The 20,858-nt window shown below is 41.7% G+C and overlaps 1 protein-coding gene and 1 long non-coding RNA gene across 3 annotated transcripts in view; one reads left to right on the top strand and one right to left on the bottom strand.

Moving 5' to 3' along the window:
* Positions 1-17,736, top strand: part of gphna (gephyrin a) — a 30,895-nt gene extending 13,159 nt beyond the window's left edge. For both annotated transcript variants that reach the window (XM_014977298.2, XM_014977297.2), the window contains 3 exons: positions 16,170-16,266; positions 16,680-16,818; positions 16,931-17,736. In XM_014977298.2, the coding sequence (XP_014832784.1) occupies positions 16,170-16,266; positions 16,680-16,813 (231 nt within the window). In that variant the 3' untranslated portion in view covers positions 16,814-16,818; positions 16,931-17,736. The remainder of the gene's footprint in view (positions 1-16,169; positions 16,267-16,679; positions 16,819-16,930) is intronic.
* Positions 3,703-15,353, bottom strand: LOC148152648 (uncharacterized). The gene is made up of 2 exons (XR_015762106.1): positions 14,647-15,353; positions 3,703-6,499 (listed from the first exon to the last, which is right to left on the bottom strand). It is a non-coding gene; the product is annotated as an uncharacterized LOC148152648 (long non-coding RNA).
* Positions 17,737-20,858: the final 3,122 nt, after the last annotated feature.

The raw sequence follows: 20,858 nt of genomic DNA, 5'->3' as shown, positions 1-20,858 counted from the left end.
AGAAATAAATAATAAAGAGACCGCTTATTAGGTGTAGAACAGTAGGTTCCTGCCATGCATTGCATAGGCAGGCCCCAATAATGTATGTAGAAATTATTTTATTGATAAAAAGAAAAACATAAATTGCTCTTGAGGCCCCCTGGTGGCCGCCATTGGTACTTCACACTCCGTCGGTACCATGAGCTGCAATGAGCATCCAAACGTCCAAAGCTCCGGTCAGAAGCTAAGTTAGCAAAACAATGTCTCAGAAAAGGACTTATCCTTCAGGGAGGGAGAGGAGAAGGAGGAAGAACAGAAAAAAGCCAAGATAAAGGTTTGTTTTAATGAGCCTTGGTGATGTAATGTAAAGCTGCTAACAGAAAATTAGCTTGATAGCAACCTGGACCGGCGTTATAGATCAACTGGTGGCTCAATCAAGTGGTGGTGTCAGCTGGAAAAGACTGATGTTTCTGTGGGCGTGGCTTTTTAGGATCCCTTTACCGAACCAGGAAGTAAACCATGCAATAAGCTTAAAGAACTACAAATCTTTGCAAAAATACTATCCGATTCCGTAAAACAACCACTAAAATCTCGGGAATAACTAATTAGAAAGACTTTATTGGTCTAATATGGTATGTTACCTTTTTTAAAAAGTTCATCTGCAAAACCATCAAAACATGTAAATTACGCAGAGCTTGTCCTGACTTATGTGTTGCTTCAGAGGTTGAAACTCGTCAAAGGAAGATCGAAATAGATCTAGATGTGGCATGAGCAGATCTCAAAGCCAAGATTATTCCCTGAAAGCCGACATAAATGTTGAAGAGCCTTGGGATTAAAAATGAAATGTTTAAACAGATCGACTGGCTGTGTAATTTTTCTACATATTCCTCATATTGTGATATTTCAGATAGGTATCCACAGAAACTATAGCGAAGTCTTTTTAACTGTTTCTGTAATGTTACACTTTATTTCCTAGCTCATTTACAGAAGACATGGCTACCGCAGATCTATGTGGCAGTGTCATTTCTTACTTATTGTTCATATTTTTTCTCGTCTTTATTCTTTTCATCAAGTGACTGTCATTCTCAACCATATGAGACATCGCTGAACAAACAAGTGTCTAATATACTTTTACATCAGAAACAGGTTAAAATCTTCACTCGAACTGAGATTCTGAAAGTGCCACCAATCAGTCCAGGCCTGGTTCTTAAAGCGCGGGGTGTCCGTTAGATGACAGTCAATGACAGGTTGAACATCGGACTCTCAGCTGTCCTCATAGCTTGGTGGTTAAATCGGCGCTCCTGGAACTCAGCGACCGCTGGTACGAGTTTAGTTAACAGGGCCTGTTTCCCTTTTTGGACCAGTTTATTTTATTGTCTACAAAAATAAATATAATTCACTTGCCAACATTTTGGAGGTAGTGTTGTTTAGCAGGTTTGCCAGACAAACTTTAACTGTAAGAATATTGTCAGATTACCAAGGTGCACAGCTTTGCTTCTGCAGCCGAGTGAAGTCTTAAAGTGAAATCGAAATAATGTGGCTTCCATTAAATGAACAATGAATTAGTTTGCATGATATTATAACTGTTTAAATTTATTGATATGTTTGCAGAGCACGTCAGTCAACATAAGACTGAACAGACGTAGAATGATCGTCATTACTCTAACAATGTTGGGCGGTAGGACAAATTCTGTTTAGTACAGTCTTCCTTGAAGTGGGGTATATTTTAGAGACCTTTTAACGTATTCTTCAATGTTCCTTCATACCATTATGATTTGAAGAGCTCTTAGAGAAAGTAGAGACATTTTCATATCTTTTATTTATGTTTGTCGCGTTTTGATCAGGAAACGACAAAGCCACCTAATTTTTTACAAACATCTGCGTTGAGGACCCTGTTTGGCATCACTAGCTAATCTTAATGCGGCTCGTTCTGTTTCTAATTTGATTTCCCTTCGTCAACAGCCTGCAAACTGTTTCCAAGTAGAGAACACACGGACACATACTGTAGATACGGCTCATAATCTGTTGGTGGTATCTGACAGTAATGTAGGAACGTTTATTATTATAATTTCGGCTTGTCAGTTTGGATATCACCACCAACAACATTAGCTGTTAACTTTATATCATTTAGATGAGATTTTATTACAGTACAACTTCTCGACATTACTTGATGTTCCTTTCTATTTGGAAACGTAAACACCACAAGCAACACCATCAGGTATGCGAGTTAAATTTTATTAAATATGACGATAACCACCTCATTGTTTAGCGACACTAACTGTGGGTAGAAAGTGTCTCTAAATGCGATACTTACTATTTACCTTTTGCTTCTATGTAATGTAAGCAACTCGCATAAGAGGTACTTGAGAGTCAATTCCAATGTTTTTCTGATCAGTGCTGGTTATAAAAAGCAGAAACTGTCCACTTAGGTTTACATTGCGGCTATTCATGAGTTAGAATTAATGTATCCTGGTGAACCTGAAAGTGAATGGGATTGTGTTATTCATTGATCTGGTTATGCCCAAATGCGGTGTTTTCGAAGCGCAGTGAATGTTGTTCTTTAGAAAATTGTTTTGAAACATGATTTTCACATGCAACATTAAACATATAAGCGTCCAATGGGATTTATAGTAAAGTTTTGCAAACGTTTTTTTCCACGCAAGTAGCATTTTTCAACAGGCATCGACACAGCCACCTACAATTTGGAAACATCTGCGGTGCGCATAGGTTTCAACCAGTTGATTTAGCCACCAGTTGATCGATAACACCGGTCCAGTTCAACAGCCAGACATTTATGCTAGGCTCTCTGTGTGAAACTGAGTTTAAACTTTAAATGAGGTGATTCTCATGGTGGTTCTGTATATTTCTGAGGTATTTTGGCTTCAAAACGCCGAGTTTGATAAGGTTTGATAATAATTAAAACTTCTGACTGTCTGACATCGTCTAGCTAAATGTTTCTACGTCAGGCTACATGGATGAGCTGCTCTGTGCTGTAGCTGGGATTTGCTGTTTGCTGCTGAGCAGAAGCTTTTTGTGGCTAAAACAAACATTATTTTTCTAAGTTAAGTGAAACTTCTGTTAAAATCATTAAGGCTCAGAATCAGTCCAGTACCGGTACCGGTCCAGATTCTCAGGGGAGAAAAACTCACCTGGTATAAATGACATTTTTAGCTGTTGGAGTTACGCTTAAGATAAATTAGTTTAATCAGAGAAGGTCATGAATGTGTGTAGAGCTGCACCGACTGCAGTTTTCTGGCCGATCCCTGGTTACCGATCTTTAAAAAGCCTGAGCTGCTGATTTTGGTTTTGGCTGATATGAAGTTTTTTCTCTGAAATGTTGCTAAATGTAGCAAGAAAGTCACTGTTGGCAACAGTGGGATGAATATTGTTAACAGTAAACATGCAGACCTGACCTGGTGGGTCTGCCAGTCAAACCTCTCACTGCAGAGCAGAAGAGGACAGAGGCTGAGTTATAAAGCTTTGCTGATAAAGATGAGATCAGGGGATAAGATCAGCTTCACATGTAAGTATCAGCCAATCGCAATCCCACAAAATTAAGGAAATCGGCGCTCAGAAATGAATTGGTGGATAAATCAGGTGGCCAATAAATGTATCCTACATTATACATGGTTATAATGTAAACAGCCAGAGATGTATTGAGGATTAGAAAGGTGGCTATACTCTTAAATATCTAAGTAAAAGAAATAACGCACAGAGACGTAGTTCTTGCTGCTAGGCCATAGACGAGCTGGAGATTTATTACACTTCCACGGCTTCCTCTTTACAGTTTCTTCAGTTCAATACAAAATCTTCATCATCATCGTCTTGTCACAAAAAATCTCCTCGAAGTCTTAACATCAACCTATTTTATACCTTCTCATCTTCATCAGTGTGTGTTGGAAAGTTTCAACCAATGGCGTGCAACTGTTGTTTTGCAGAAAGATTCTGGCACGCTTTATACTGAGTGTGTATTGGACGACCTTTAAAATATTTTGGACCTCACGAACTCAACATCTGCTCCATTTCAGAATTGCTGAATAGGACAATTTATCTCAAATTGTTGATTTTATCTTGCACAAACAGACATCCTTTCCAGTAAATTCTGGCTCCATTTGCGCTTTGCACGCAAATGGAAGGAAAGAATTCGGTCAGGTTGACCTAGTGCGAAGCCAAAGTCTTCGCCGAGGCGCCAGTGTCATTTTTCCGCCAAACAACTCCTTAGATAGTATTTCCGCTCTTACATAATCCCCCCTATTCCGCTTTCAAGTGGAATCCTAATTAACCTTAGCAGTTGTTTGGTTAATTGCTATACTAAGTTTACATATCTACCTGTGAGTACAACTCTGTATATAAACCTTAGAAATATATATAGAAGTCACTTAAAAGTGAAATAAAATGAATAGTGGGGGCAACATTGTTTCATGAGTTACTGTAACTAATACAACAATTCCAATACATTGATTAAACATTGCTTGGTCATTGCTTCCATGATTGTTCTTCCATCTGTATAAGGTCGAAAAACCCTGTTGGCCTTTTGTTGCTTTCCAGGGAAAAAATTACCTTATGGCCCCCGCTCGCCATGGGCGACCACCAGTATTCCATAATCTGGCACAAATGTAACACAATCATGGATCCACAGTGACCAAAATCATAGATATACATGGTAACAATAATACTTCAACATTGATACATAATCTTGATGACAATTATGAAGAAGTGTCCATGACGCACATATAATCAGAGTGATTGTGTGATTTAAATGCTAATCATAATGATCAAAGTATTGGTCGCTTAATGCTTGTGCTCATCCACGCTCTCTTACATTATCATTCATACTCACATTCTTGTTCATACTGTCTCACACATTCATTCTCATTCACACGTGTTCCTAGTGTGTTAACTATGTGTGGGCCACCCGTGTTGTATTGTATATAAAGTGTATAAACTATGTGTAATGAGTATGTGTAATGGTGTATGCAAACAGTGTCTTTTCCATGAGTCCGTTTATTCCAACCCAAGTTTGACTTCATTTCCCTTGAACCTTTTAGATCTTTCAACATTCCATAAGCCATTTTAATTCAGGCATCAATTATCCTTGAGCTCAGCAGTCCTTCGAATCGGTCATAGGTTCACTGGTCCGGGCGGCCTTGTGCTTAGTCCGTCTGATGTTTACCGTCCTTGGTCATCCATCTGTATACAGTCCCTACAATCCATTTCCTCATGATAGGGATCACACAACACACAAGCAGAAAAATAACAATTAGTATTACTACCAGAGTTATTCCTATTTTAACTACAAAGGCTCCCCATTCACCTAAAATTTCCTCCAGACTTTTCCATGACCAAGTGTTCTTTCCTGCATTTTCTTTGAATTCCGATTTCAGTTTCTTCAACTTAGTCATTACTGCTCTAAATGTACCTTTTGGTGAGGTATTCATAGGGATATAAGTACAGCATTCATTAGCAAACATATGACAAACTCCTCCCATATTGGCTAAGATCCAATCTAACGCTTGTCTGTTTTGTTTTGCCATTCTACTGGTTTCATGGAGTTGTTCTCCTAGGGCCATAAATCCTTCAACTGTAAAGTTGATCATTCTCTGTTGATTGTAATAAACATAGTTAATCCATTCAACATTTTTGTTAATTGTGATCCAAGGTAAGATAGATTCAAAACCTGCGCGGAGTTCATGCTGCGCTTTGAATTCATCTGGAATTCCTCTTGGTTGACCTATAAGATTTAAATATACTCCTTCATTCAACCCATAATCCCCCAGGCTTCTACGAAGCCTTGTTTTATTGTTGTGCATTCCTACTAAGTCTTTAACTCCTTCATACACTAGGGTTACTGGTAATTTAATTTTATGAATTAGTTAGAAATTCGGTATCTGTTAAACTTGCTGTCCATTTCCATTGTAAGTGCACATATCTAGTTTTACGAATCAATTTTGTGGGTACATTTAAATTGACACTTGCTGGAAAGAACACTGGTATGTACTTGTCTGGATTTCTATAAGTTGTGTGATACTTATCTTTGTCATTGGAGATGGATCTTGTGTTGTGAACAGTCGTTGTTGAGTCAGCGTTTGTCCCCCCTGGAGGCTGTCTTTGAGTCCATTCTCTGTCACTGTGGTTCGTCGTGGTTGGTTTGTCCCGTGGTGTTGGCTGCAGATTGTGTAAGTTCGTCTCTGCCGTCACTGCTGCTCGGTTCACCACCTCTGTCAACATCCACAGTTGGACAGTTATCAGTATCAGTCTCATTGCTGTGAGGCTTCTGCTCATCTTCCTTGTAAAACTCAAGTCTCAGTTTGTCTTTATTTTGAACTTTAGTGCAATGAGTCAAATGATGCCAAGTGGTACTTCCTTCTACTTGGACAGCCGTTGGGGTTGCTCTCTTGACTTCATAAGGTCCTTCCCATCGGGCCTCATGCCATCTCCGTCTGTACACCTTGATGTACACCAAATCTCCAGGTTTCACCGGTGGTTCCCACACCGTCGACTCTGGACTTCTGGATTTTTCCTGCAAATAGATAGCTCTATGGATAGCAGTTAGTTGTTCAACATAGTCTTTCAACTCAGTTTGCAATTGCTCAAGGGGAGGTCCCTTGAAAGGTAACCTCCATTGCGGCACAGGCATAGGTCTGCCAGTCAGCATTTCATGCGGTGTTAAATGCGTGCTTCTGTGCATTTGCATGCGATAGCTCATTAATGCTAGTGGCAAAGCATCTACCCAGTTTAGTTTAGTTGATGCACAAATTTTCCGAAGCTTTGCTTTCAACGTGGCGTTGATGCGTTCCACCATTCCCTGGCTCTGAGGGTGGTAGACTGCGCCAAAACGTTGTTTGATCTGTAGCTTTTGCAAAATGCCTTTAACAACTTTTTGTACAAAAGCTGAACCATTGTCTGAACTGATTTCAGATGGAATTCCAAATCTTGGAATTACTTCTCTTGTCAAAAATTTGATAACTGTGTCTGCTCCTAAGGTTTTTGATGGTACTGCTTCGACCCATCGACTGAAACGATCAATTATCACCAACATGTACCTTTTACCTTGAACTGGTTTGAGCATGTCTACATAATCTATCACCAGGTGTTTGAAAGGTCCATCTGGAACTGGAATGTGTCCAATACCTGGTTTTATACCTTTCCGAGCATTGTTTTCGGCACATATTTCACACTGGCTTAGAATTTCATCCACCATGTCTTGCATGTATGGAGACCAGAAACCTTGTTTTTTCAATTTGTCCATGACTTTTCCTCGGGCACAGTGGTCTAAGCCATGGGCTTCTGAGACCAATAATGTTAATAATGCTACTGGTGCTATTAGTAGGCCTTGGTGTGACCTCCATAAGCCATTTTCACTCATCGTAGCACCTCTTCGTGCCCAAAGATCACGTTCACTGTTACTTGCTTGTTGTTGCATCAAAATGACATCTTCCGGTGTTACAGCTGGTTCTAAAGCTATCACAGGTGCCAAGATAGCCATTTGGCTCCTGGACGCCATTTTTGCTGATTCATCAGCCATGTTGTTACCTCTCACAACGATGTCATTGCCTTTGCGATGTGCTTGACACTTGATCACTGCCAGCTTCGAAGGAAGCATCATGGCAGCAATTAATTCTTTCAGTTGTGCTTCGTGCTGCACTGGGGTTCCGTCTGCTCTTTTGAAACCTCTTTGTTTCCAAATTGCGGCAAATAAAAAGCATACGCCGTGGGCATAGGCTGAATCAGTGAACACATTTGCGACTTTTGACCTAGCCATTTTACAGGCTTCAGTTAATGCTTTAAGTTCCGCAAGTTGTGCAGAACATGGTTGGTCACATCTTTCAGCTTTGATGGTTACAAAATGTTCACCTATTTGTTGTACCACTGCAAAACCTGCGTGGTTTCCTAGGTGGTCTCTGAAACATGACCCATCAACAAAGTATGTGACTTCTGCGTCAGGCAATGGAGTGGATTCCAAATCAGGTCTGAGTCTTGTGTATTTCATTGTTTCTGCTACACACTCATGTGGTTCTCCGTCACAATCCAAAGGAATCACATTTGCTGGATTGTTGGTGATACATCTTTGAATAGTTATGTCAGGGTATGTCAGAAGTAGCATATACTGCAAACTTCTTGCTTGTGTTACGACAAACTTTCCTAGATTTATTAACTCTGCGATTTTGTGGTGAGTTAATATTGTAACTGGATAACCCATTGTTATGGTTGAAGCTTTTTCATAAGCATGGTAGACTGCTGCTAGCCCCTGATAACATGGTGGCCAGCCTTGTGCTACATTGTCCAACTTTGTGCTGTAATAAGCAATTGGTTGTTTTCTTCGACCTGTACATGTTTCTTGCATCAAAGCTGCTGTGACATACATGTCTTTTTTGTTCGCAACATATAGGTAGAATGGTTTGTCATAGTTTGGAACTGCTAGTGCTGGTGCACTCTGCATTTCACATTTTAGAGATTCAAATGCTACTTTTGCTTCTATAGTCCAATTTAGCAGATTCTTTTGGTTTTGATGACCTGGTTCTTTCATGAGTTCTCTGAGTGGTGCTGTTTTTTCTGCATAACTTTCTATCCAATCAGCATTGAAACCTGTCATACCGAGAAATGTCATCATTTCTCCAACTGTTCGTGGACATGGAGCTTTGCTGACACCCTCTAGTTGAGAAGGTGATATGCCAATGCTCCCTTCTGAGAGTTGTCTACCCAGGTATTCTACCTGTGTCTGACAATACCGTAATTTGTCTTTGGAGGCTTTGTACCCTCCTTCAGCCAGTCTTTCAAGGACTTTTATCGAATCCTGATGGCAATCATCCAATGTAGGTGACGCAATTAGAATGTCGTCAACAAACTGTAGCAATGTGCTATTTATTTCCAATCCTTCTAAGTCCTGTCTGAGTGCTTGATTGAACAAATGAGGGCTGTGTTTGAAGCCTTGGGGTAATCGAGTGTAGCTGTACTTCTTACCTCTGTAGGTAAATGCGAACAAGTATTGAGATTGTTCCGCTAAGGGAATGGTGAAAAATGCTGAACAAAGATCAATCACCGTGAAAAATTTTGCTTCAGCAGGGATTGCGGTTAAAAGTGTGTGTGGGTTGGGCATTTCTGCCGATGATCTGTCTTCTACTACATCGTTTATTGTGCGAAGGTCATGTACCAGGCGATACTTTGACTTATCTGCTTTCAGAACTGGAAAAATTGGCGTATTGCATGGACTTTCAATTTCCACCAACACTCCTGCTGTTAACAATCCTTCAATGGTTTTGCTGATTCCTTCTTCTGCTTCTGGTTTTAATGGATATTGAGGACGAAATGGAAGTTTAGCATTTGGTTTCAGTTCAACTTTAAATGGGTTAGCTGATTTCACTAATCCCACATCTGTTTCATGTTTTGACCATACTGATTCAGGAACTAGCTTTAACATGTCCTGCATTAATGGGTTTTCAACTGACTCATCTTTTTCTTCTGTTTGTTTTGTGTCATTAATCGGTACTGTTACCACCTGTGGTTTTGCTGTCATAGTAGTTTCACTTATTATTTTAATCATTGTTGCATCTTCTGATTGGAAAATTAATGGGCTTTCTGTCTGTTCCCATTTAATCTGTGTTGCAATTTTCATCATTGGTCCAAGATCTTTGGCATGAAAGTTTTTATTTACAAACAAGGTTATGTGGGGTACAGATTCTGCAACGTTGTACCATTGTGAAATGAAATCATTAATTTCTACATTTAGCGCTGCTCCTTGTCTCCCAACAATGATATATTGGGACTCAAGGTTCACCGCTTCACCTTGTGTTTCCTTGTCCCATTGTTCTTCAAACTCTGTACTTTTTGAAATGTCATAGTACATTGTGCAATGATAGTCTAGAAATGGTTTCTTAGCTTCTGGAATTTGAATTTGAATGTACTGTCCCCATTTGGAAATTACCTCTTCAATAGAGTTATTAATGTCTCCAAGCCAATAAACTTTGGCTTCATGTTGTTGCATGAACATTTGAAGATCCACACCTTCTTTTTCAACATACACACCTTGAGGAGAACACCAGATTTTTATTTTTAATTTGCATAGAGCGTCTCTTCCCAACAGGTTTATTGGGGTTTGATCAGATACCAAAATTGGTATTTTTATTTCATTGTCATCTGTTGTAAGTCGAACAGGAGCTGTCATTTGGATTAATTGTCTTGTTCCCGAGAACCCTATTGTTGATACAAATTTATCAGACATGGGGAGATGCGTTGCATAGTTTGGACTTACACAAGTGTAAGCTGCTCCTGTATCGACCAACATTGGAGTTTCTCTGTTTTCAATTTGAATTTTCAATATTGGTTCATCGTCAGCACCTGTAGTTAGAATTGGGTACTGACTCTCTCCCCTAGGGTCCTCTGGGCATCCCTAGTATCCAAAATTTGGTGGATTGTATTGAGCTGATGAATTTTGTTGAACTGGTGGATCGTATGGGACTCCTTGAGGATCGTATGGAGTTCCCTGTTGATTGTATGGAACTGCTTGGTGATTGTATGGGGCTGTCGGTGGACCTGGTCTGGCTCTGCCACGCGGCCGTCTTTGGAAAGAGTTGTCACCATTTCGGCACTGGTCAGCACGATGTCCAAAACAACCACATGTCCAGCATGCTCCGGGTGTTCTGGGCGGACCGCCTCGTCCCCTGTTAGGCCATGAAGGGCTTCTTTGCTGCCTTCCTCGAGGCACAAATGGACGTGAGTTCCATGGTTGTGAATAAATATTCACCACTGGTTGAGAAGGCTGAGTCATTTGCGAAGTTGGAGTATACATCTGTGGCGCTGAATTCACAGAATTAGGAAGGTTGGCTACATTTGGGGCGGGATGCTGGTCCCCCCTTACCACTGCAGCTTGGGTCTTAGTCTTGTTTTTTCCTTGAAGTTCTCCAAGCTGTAATTGAGCCAATTTCCTTTGGATGTTTTTGTCTTGGTCAGTGCGTTTTTGTTCATCTTTTCGGTATTTTTCTATTGTGTGTACCACATGATCACGAAATTCTTTGTGTGGCATAGACATCAGAGCCACCACCTCTTCAAGTTTGGTGCGCACTGGCTCAGGCATTACATCCACCAATGACTTTCGAAACACACCTGCAATCATTGGGTACTCGTCAACATCAAACTCCATTATTTCGTTCCACCTTCTCAACTGCCTGGCGACGTAGGATGCTGGATTCTCCGAGTCACCAATTGGTTCCGCTTTCATGTTCTTAGGGTCCACTTTGTTTGGAAATTCTGCCCTCAAGGCTGCCCAGATCATTGTCCGGCATGCATTTAGTTCAATCCCGTCTGCTCTTTCTTGTAGCATCCAGGGATGATCCTTCAAAATGTTCTGCATGGTGGGAATTCCAACAACTTTTGCTAGAATGGCTTTGATGTCTCCAAGTGCCAGGATTTTGCCAACTGTCTCTTCTTCTAGTGCTCTTATCCATCTTCCTGCACCATTATGAATGTCCGGCAACCGCGAGACTAACCCTACCAGATCCATCGAGGCAAATGGCAAATATTGAGCAATATCTCCTTTTAATATGATTGGTAATTGTTTTGAGGGGTCATAACGATCAGGTTTGCGTATGTCAGGTCTGGATCTCAAATCGTATTCTTTTTGGTTTGGGGCTTTTTGTTCTTTGACCGGAGTGCTTGTACTTGGACCAGCCATCGCCCCGTCTTCACCATTATCACATCTTGACTCTGTTTCAGCTAATCGTACAAGGCCTTCATCAATTTCTTCCTCTATTTCCTGTATCTGTGTTTGGTTTGCTTTATGTTCTATATTAAAGACTTCTGGGCCTAACTTTAACCAATAAGCATCTCCGCTTCTGCGTCTTTTCAGATGACCCGCGTAGCCATCAAAAAATTTATTATTATTACTTCCAGCATAGCAGTCAAGAATTTTAATATTTCCAACTGTCCGTGTTGTGGAGCATCCGGCACCAGAGGTTTGACTTCTGGTTTGGATTGGCGGTAACGATGTGTCATATCTGCCAGCTGGCTTATAGCCATCTGCATTTGCATATGACGTTGGTAGTTCCATGCTTTTTGAGTGCTTATTATTTGTGCTACTGTCTGTAGCACTTGTGCTCGTCTGTGGTGCACCTCTGGGTGGAGCTGGTGTTTGAACCACTGTTGATCGTGGTGTGTGCCCTGTAGAGGGTCTGTCTAATTGAGTTTCCATCTCATTGTTTTTACCTTGTTTAATGTCCCTAATTTGATCATCATTCCTGTATCCAAAATCACCTGTGATATTCAGAACTCCTGTCAGGGCTGGATACAACCCAGCAGGGTTCATTTGATCATCATCTGGTTTTTCATAATTATTTTTCAGCTCAATTACCTGCTGCTTTAAGTTTTTCCGGTATTTTTCACCTTCTTCCTTGAATAGTTGTAAAATGTTTAATTCTAGTTCTCTTTTGGCTTGTCTTTTCTTTCCTTTGTTTTTTGCTTTGTAGTCTGCAATCCGAGTTTCCATCTGTTCACAAAGGGATAAGTCAAAGCTCCCGTTTTCTGGCCATGGGCACGTTAGTCCTTGCGTTCTCTTTTGCCACTTCTTAGAAATTTTTGGAATTTCAGAAGCATATTCTGGGTTTTTTGAACCAATAATGACAATAGGTATGTTGCTCATCTTGCTTATTTAGCAGTTGTCTCACTATTAGAATTCTGTTTAAGTTTTGCTGTCTTTTACAGTTTTGTTGTCCTTTGACTTTTTAATTTTTCCAATTGAGTAAAAAATAAGTTGATTTTTAGTTAGTTGATATTTGTTCCTTGTAGTATTATTGCTTATAGTTGCTAAATATTGTTACATGTGTTAAGTATTCTTCAATAAGTGTAACCGTTAACCAAGTTTTTTACAGTTATTCAACTCTATTTACAGTAAAATATACATTTGAAAAATGTTTAACATAGTTCAGTGTCACAGAAACAATGATTATTTGGATAAAAGTCTGCATTATGTGAGTTAACTCAAGGCTTTAGGCTTAGACCTCTTCACCGTTATAAGCAGAGGAGAGAAAAAAAAGAAAAACTAAACTTCAGTCTGTTTCAGTCCGAAATGAGCAAAGGTGGGGGCCAACTTTGCGTAATAGGAAGTGGGCTGTCTTAAATACTATGGACTACAAATGGGTGTTAACAAAGAATGGTCTCAGTTCACGACAGATCCGGGACCAAATGACGTGTTGTGGAGAGAGAGAGAGTAAAAGAGAGAGAGAGAGAGGATAGGATAGGGGCAGGGCAAGAGAGAAAAAGTGAGAGAGGAAAGAGAGTGAGGAGGGAGGAAGGGAGGTCAAGGGATAGGGAGGGAAGGGGTGGGAGGGAAGGTTCGTGTGTGTGTTTCTGGGGATTCAGCCAAGAAACTCTTTTCTTTCTCCCAACTTTTCTGAAATATAGCAGCGAGATATGGATATTTCCTATCTATATTGCACAGCATAAAATTAGACGTTACAAACAGCGTTAAACAATTGCAGTCAAAATGAAGACCAAATTTCAACTTTAATACAGAGCACGGCGGCTTCTAATGCTCAACATTACTTTGAAAGCAGTCAGTCATTCAATAAGCCAAAAACATGCACATTTCAGATTTTTACAATATATACAGGCATGCCAATCAAATACTTACACAATAGACAACATACATTCCCAATTATTCAGCATTCATCTCAGCAACAATCATTCCATTTGCATTTCTACTCCTTATTCTTTCCTTACTCCTTCTCCTCCCCGGGGATTCTAGTTAGTGTAATTATATTTATTAATATATTTATTATAAATATATAAATTTAGTTGGCTGTTTAGCCGCTGTCCAATTTTAATGTGTGCACACAATTAATTATATTAGGACTTCAGTTATTTTAGCCAAGGCTGACAGAAACACTTAAACTCCTCACCAAAAACTCAAAGGAATGAAATTAAAGAACATTTACTGCAGTTTAACTCACAAAGTAATCTGTAAAACTCTATTTTCTTCACTTGAACTTCTTTATTCACTTTTTACTCATTTTCAACTCTATTTCAGGCCACACATCATCTCATGGAGGACTTTGGTTTCTCCCACCAGACGAGCTTTTTGCTCTCTTCGTGGATGGGATATGCCGTGGTCACTCCACGGAGAAAAACACGTTCCCTCCGCTAAGGAAACTCCGCTGTCTCTCTCATGGAGACATTCGGTGGTCCCACAGAGAAAAAAGAACTGTCCTCTCCTGGCCTCTTCTTATTCTTATTCTTTATTTTTATAGCGCTTTTCACAGAGATCCCAATCTCTCTTCGTGGCTCAGCTGGTTTAATGTTAAAGTTAAGCTTCTTGGCCTCCTGCCAAATTTAACAAATCGTGATGTATTATTTATTAGTCAGCTCAATGAAAGTGCCTGTTCAGAAGAACTACACCAGATTGGCTGATATATGGTAACTTATAATGGAAGAAATTCCTTGTTACCGTCACCAAAACGGGTGAGACCAGACTGAAAAAGTGCTTATTTTCCGAGCTGCATGTTTCCAGAATGTATGAGATACCTATGAGTCTCAGATTTTTGGCAGCTCGTTCTTTGCGCAAAGAAATTACTCGCCTATGGTAAGCAGAAAGAACTTAATCACTCTTTTTAGCACTTCAGACCGCCAGCAGACAGGAAACCGTTCTGTTTTTAACAAGTAAAAGAGATAAAAGCTTACCTCTTTCCTGTGATTGGGCCCAGACGGCTCCCGTCCGCAGTCAGGCTGAAGCGAGTCACCTTCCTTCTCCTGGTTGTTCAATTGTTCATTCAAACGTCGGGTGTCACCACTTTTATTGAGGATTAGAAAGGTGGCTATACTCTTAAATATCTAAGTAAAAGAAATAACGCACAGAGACGTAGTTCTTGCTGCTAGGCCATAGACGAGCTGGAGATTTATTACACTTCCACGGCTTCCTCTTTACAGTTTCTTCAGTTCAATACAAAATCTTCATCATCATCGTCTTGTCACAAAAAATCTCCTCGAAGTCTTAACATCAACCTATTTTATACCTTCTCATCTTCATCAGTGTGTGTTGGAAAGTTTCAACCAATGGCGTGCAACTGTTGTTTTGCAGAAAGATTCTGGCACGCTTTATACTGAGTGTGTATTGGACGACCTTTAAAATATTTTGGACCTCACGAACTCAACATCTGCTCCATTTCAGAATTGCTGAATAGGACAATTTATCTCAAATTGTTGATTTTATCTTGCACAAACAGACATCCTTTCCAGTAAATTCTGGCTCCATTTGCGCTTTGCACGCAAATGGAAGGAAAGAATTCGGTCAGGTTGACCTAGTGCGAAGCCAAAGTCTTCGCCGAGGCGCCAGTGTCATTTTTCCGCCAAACAACTCCTTAGATAGTATTTCCGCTCTTACAGATGCAGTAAGTTTATAGCAGGTGTGTGAATGACCTGATGATCGGACTGCTGACTGCAGCCGGTCCACACTGTTAGCAGAACTAGAGGGCCCCAAAACCACATTTCGCCTAGAGCCCCATGGAGGCTTGGGCAGGCCCTGGTCGGAACTGCAAGTGTCTTCATGAAACAAGAGAAGAAGTCCAGTCTTCTTCTACTGAAGCATTTGTGGCTAAGCTAGCTGCTGTCCCAGTGAATAGCAGCTAGCCTCAAATAGCTTCTGTTAGCTCTTTAGCACCGCCTGTGAATTTAGGGTGGAGGGTTAGCGCTCTCCAGATATTCTCAGGTAGCAGCTTTATTGGTACATGGCCAGTGATGCATTTAATGTTTTCACAATTGTTGAACAGTTGCTAGCTGCTAGATAGCATCATAAAGCTAGCATGGATAAAAGCTATCATGCCACCTAGTTAGATGGTTATAGCTCAGTGTTTCTCCACCTGGTCCTCAGCCCCCCTGCTCTGCATGTTTTAGATGAGCCTCTATTCCAGAACAGCTGATTCAAATGACTGCAGGACCATCAGGAGCTGCAGATCCTGTTAATCACCCAGAGACACAATTCAGGTGGCAGAAGGGAAACACCTGAAACATGCAGGACAGGGGGCCTGAGGACCAGGGTGGAGAAACACTGTTTTAGCTGATGTAAGTATGCTGCTGCTTGTTACGTGGAGCTTTCTAGAATTCAAACGATAAACATGTAAAGGCTGAGACTTGAATTAGGCCGTTTGGTGGAGTCCTTTAAGCTACGTGTTTCATGGATTGGCCAATGCCGGCTGCTTTTTGTCCAGTTGTCCTGTGACGTGAAGCTGGACCCCCGACCCGAATACCACCGCTGCATCCTGACATGGCACCACCAGGAGCCGCTGCCCTGGGCCCAAAGCACAGGTCAGCTCATGCTTTAACCTTTGACCTTTGACACGAAACGTACGGTTGGCTCCTAAAGTCTGCATACGCCTGGTACATCTGAAGCAAAATCTTTATTCAACCAAGAAGTTTGTTTCTGCAGCAGAATCAGGGCTGAAAATATTTAAATGTACATTTTGTTAAATCATGGCTGCTGGTACCGAGCCTGGTTCTAGTTCTGGTTCTGGTTCTGGTTCTAGTTCTGGTTCTGGTTCTAGTTCTGGTTCTGGTTCTGGTTCTGCTGGAGCTTTCTTCCTGCTAAAAAGCCTGAATCCTCCCAGAGAGCGGGGGGCTGATCCTGGCAGCAGATGCTTTAGTTCCAGCTGGTGACCTGTAGTGACCCAGACAGCCATCAGAACCAGAACCAGGTCGGCGCTGACGCTGTTGTCCTACAGGGAACCAGGTATCCAGCCGCCTCATGTCCATGCGGAGTGCCAACGGGCTGCTGATGCTGCCGCCCAAGACCGAGCAGTACGTGGAGCTGCACAAGGGCGAGGTGGTGGACGTCATGGTGATCGGCCGGCTATGATGCAGGTGAGCTGTCTGTCGCCCCCTGCTGGCCTTGCAGGGCGTTGTCCCGCCTGTCGCCACCCGCTGGCCGGAGGACTAACAAGCCGTCTGCCGTGTTTCTCTTTTTCTCCTGCAGACCTTGTGTCACCTGCTACCGATCACCGTGGCAACGCCAGGAGACGTCTCACCCAGACAGGAAGGGCGGGGTTGGCGGGGCAGGAAGTGATGCATGTCTATCTGGTGGCCATTAGCTGTGATGTCATATGCAACAGCCAATCGGAGCCAGTGCAGGCTGAATCCTCTCTGAGGAACTCGCTGTACTTCAACAGAGAAAAAAATGTGAAAAAATATATAAAAGAAGATTTATTCTGTAATATTATTATCCTAATAATTAATATTCTTAATTAATATTCTATTTATTATTATTGCCATGGTTCTGGTTGAATATTCTCACCTCAGTAGTCTTCATCTCCTCTTCATTTGCTTTGTGCGTTTTACCTAGCAGGTAAACACTAGAGACTCCTCCTCTTCCTCCTTCTCTTCTTTTGTTTCTGCTCCCTCCTTCATCGCTCGGCTCCTTCATCACATAGAAACCATTGTCCATGGTGAAGATGAAGATGATGATGATGATGAGTGGGAACCGTCCACTTCCTGCTGGAGCTCCACAGTTTGCCACGAAATAAAAACATCAAGGCTGATGATGTTCAGAAACACCAAACAGTGGAAGCCGTGAGCAAAGCAGAACCGGTCCGGAACCGGGTTCCGGGCCCGGGTCCAGGCCAGGTCGCTGTCAGAACCGGCCTGTTGGAGCAGCAGCTGCTCTCCGTCAAACATCTTCCTAGAGCTTGATGCCACAGGAAACGCTATGTATGGAAGAATATAGAGGCAAAAAAAGCAGGAATAATAATCGATGAAGAGAAATAAAAGAAACCCGTATTTTTATTTCATTGCTTTCTGTCCGTTTGTCTAAATTTATTTATCTAATGTGTCTAATTTACTTACCGGATCCTTAGCTGCTTCTGCTCTTTATTTATGATGATAATATTTAAAACCATAAATTCTGTTAAAAAAGAAGGGAATCTAAACTAGCTTCAGTTTTTACATGACTCCTCTAACTGATCTCTCAATTTACTTTTCCTGCCTGATCTTTTGGTCGTTTTTACAGAAGTGGAGTTTTCTGTGGCACCACTGGCTCTCCTTACACTTCTGACTTTACCTCAGCCAGTCAGCAGCTTCCAAACATCCAAAAGATTGGTTAAATCCAGAAAACGGGAAAGCTTTTCATTGTGACGTTTTATGATTGCTGTCCTGGCCACTAGCAACCCAACAGAACTGTAGAACTCTGCTGCTCCGGTTCATGACTACACTGTGTGTTTCTACCTAATGGTGCTTCGTCTAGAAAAACGAGTCAGAACCTTTTTAAGATTTGAAGAAACACTCTGACTGCATCTTTCATAGTTCTCTGAAAAATTAAATGTCATTTTATTAAGTTTGAATTTTTGACACTTAAGGTTTTCCATACAGAAATAATGGAAATAAAACAGAAAAATGCCTAAAGCATTAGAAAAAGTACCTCATTTAAAAACCAAGAACAAAGAATGTTTTTTTTCTCTTGTTTTTGACATTTTTTCTTCTTTATGTTTCATTATAAATATCTTTTATTTTTTTGAATAAATGTCCTGAAATATTAGCAAATTCAACAATTCAAAAAATTCTCCTTAAAATATTGAGATAATTTAAGCATCTTTTTTTTGCTTCAAATTTCATGATTTTATTTTTGTGGCATCTCAGGTGTTCCATACAGAGCTTTGGAGAGTTTGATGTGGACTAAAATCATTTCCAGATTAGATGCAGATAAACAATAAAATCCCACATTCATTAAACCTTCCTATTCCTCTTCCTCTCACTCTTCCTCTCAGTGCCAAACCCGGTCAAAGGTCAGCTGCTCTGCGCTGCATTCAGAGTCCCATATTGTGGTCAGAGCCCTGCGGTGCGTTCAGGGCCCGTGTTGCCTTCAGGGCCCTGTGCTGCGTTCAGGTTCCTGAGCTACTGTAGTTTTTTCTAAATTGTTTCTATCGTTTTTCGTGGTTTGCTGAAATGTTCTGATAGATTCTGAGGATCTTTTGCCCTGCAAAATGTCTGACCTTTGACCCTTCCCTCTCATCATGGACCCTGCATGCCGTACGGAGGGGCGTTTCTTTCTAGATGGGCAGGTGCGGTTCCAGGTCCGGTGCAGCACCTGGGTAGTGTTCCCCATCATTTCTTATTCAGAAACTTCCCAGTTACCTCAAATGCACCGCAGTAATTTTTGCTGCTCGTGCCGCGTTCAAGTCACAGCAGACCAGAGGACGCCTCTTTCATTCTGGGAAGGATATTTAAATTAAATGTCAATTAAAACGAAACACTTTCACTTTAGTTTTCCCACATTGGGCAGTTCATGGGTGTGAAAATTCCATGGTGACTTGGACGCAGCATCGGGGCCGGCATGGCGCCTGCCTGAGGACCAATCAGGAAGCAGCAGCAGCGGTTGTTGTGAAACTGCCTTTGTACTGAAAGATTAGAAACACTGGAGTCAGTGTCTGCACACGATCAACATGACCAGCACTTCCTGAAGCAATGACAGCATTCTACTGTAAAATACTACAGGATGATTTTCTGTAACATTACTGAAACTGAATTAAAGATAATCCTGATTATTCTCTACCTGCTGAGCTTCCTTCATTTACAGAAACAACGATCCGCCATGTTGTATCCGAACAGACGGGAAGGAAACGGCCCAGAAACATCCAGGTTTCATGACTGGTTCCCCAAATCATAAGACCAGAGAGTCCCACTGGTTTAGGACCAGTTTAAACCCTTAAGTCAGCAGTTCAGTCAGAGAACATGCTGGGGAAAAAAATCCACCCTTGATACGACCCGGTTCTGTTTGGACCCCCATATCTCCTGTCCATCAGAACCACCAAAGCACCGGGACTATCAGTTTTTTGTTTTACTTCTTTTCATATTCTTTTCAAAAAAAAAATTCCCTTCTCACCCTCCGTGGGTGGTCTCTCTCTCATCCTCTGAGCTCGGGTCCTCCCCCAGAGGCCTGGGAGCTTCAGGTTCTCCTCCAGTATCTTGGCTGTGCCTAGAACTGCACATTTCTGGACTGAGATGTCTAATGTTGTTCCTGGGATCTGTTTGAGCCACTGCTCCAGTTTGGGGGTGACTGCCCCGAGGGCCCCGATGACCACAGGCACCACTGTGGTCTTCACCTTCCAGGCCTTCTCCAGTTCCTCTCTGAGGCCCTGGTATTTCTCCAGTTTCTCCTTCTTCCTGATGTTGTGGTCACTTGCTATTGCTACATCCACCACAACGGCTTTCCTCTGTTCTTTATCCACCACCACAATGTCTGGTTGATTCGCCATTTTATATATATATATATATATGTGCAGAATATGGACTGGAAGCCCCGAGGTCAAAGTGGGGAACACCCCCAAAGGTGGTGGAGAATGACCGAGCTAAGATCCTGTGGGACTTCCAGATCCAGACAGACAAGATGGTAATGGAGAACCAACCGGACATTGTGGTGGTGGATAAAGAACAGAGGAAAGCCGTTGTGGTGGATGTAGCAATACCAAGTGACCACAACATCAGGAAAAAGGAGCACGAGAAACTGGAGAAATACCAGGGCCTCAGAGAGGAACTGGAGAAGGCCTGGAAGGTGAAGACCACAGTGGTGCCTGTGGTCATCGGGGCCCTCGGGGCAGTCACCGCCAAACTGGAGCAGTGGCTCAAACTGATCCCAGGAACAACATCAGACATCTCAGTCCAGAAATGTGCAGTTCTAGGCACAGCCAAGATACTGGAGGAGAACCTGAAGCTCCCAGGCCTCTGGTAGAGGACCCGAGCTCAGAGGATGAAAGAGACCACCCACGGAGGGTGAGAGGGGAATTTTTTTTTTTTATATATAATTTACATTCCCCCCACCCCCAGTTTTATCATCAGAAATTCCAACAATTTGTTTTATTATTTAATGTTCCTTGGGTTAATATAAGTTGCTAACATTCTTCTGACATTAGATA

This window comes from Poecilia mexicana, unplaced genomic scaffold (assembly GCF_051168715.1).
Source record: "Poecilia mexicana isolate PSO_F unplaced genomic scaffold, ASM5116871v1 scaffold_23, whole genome shotgun sequence".
Taxonomy (NCBI): domain Eukaryota; kingdom Metazoa; phylum Chordata; class Actinopteri; order Cyprinodontiformes; family Poeciliidae; genus Poecilia; species Poecilia mexicana.
Note: the sequence above shows the minus strand (reverse complement) of the source record. Positions and strands in the feature narration are given on the sequence as shown.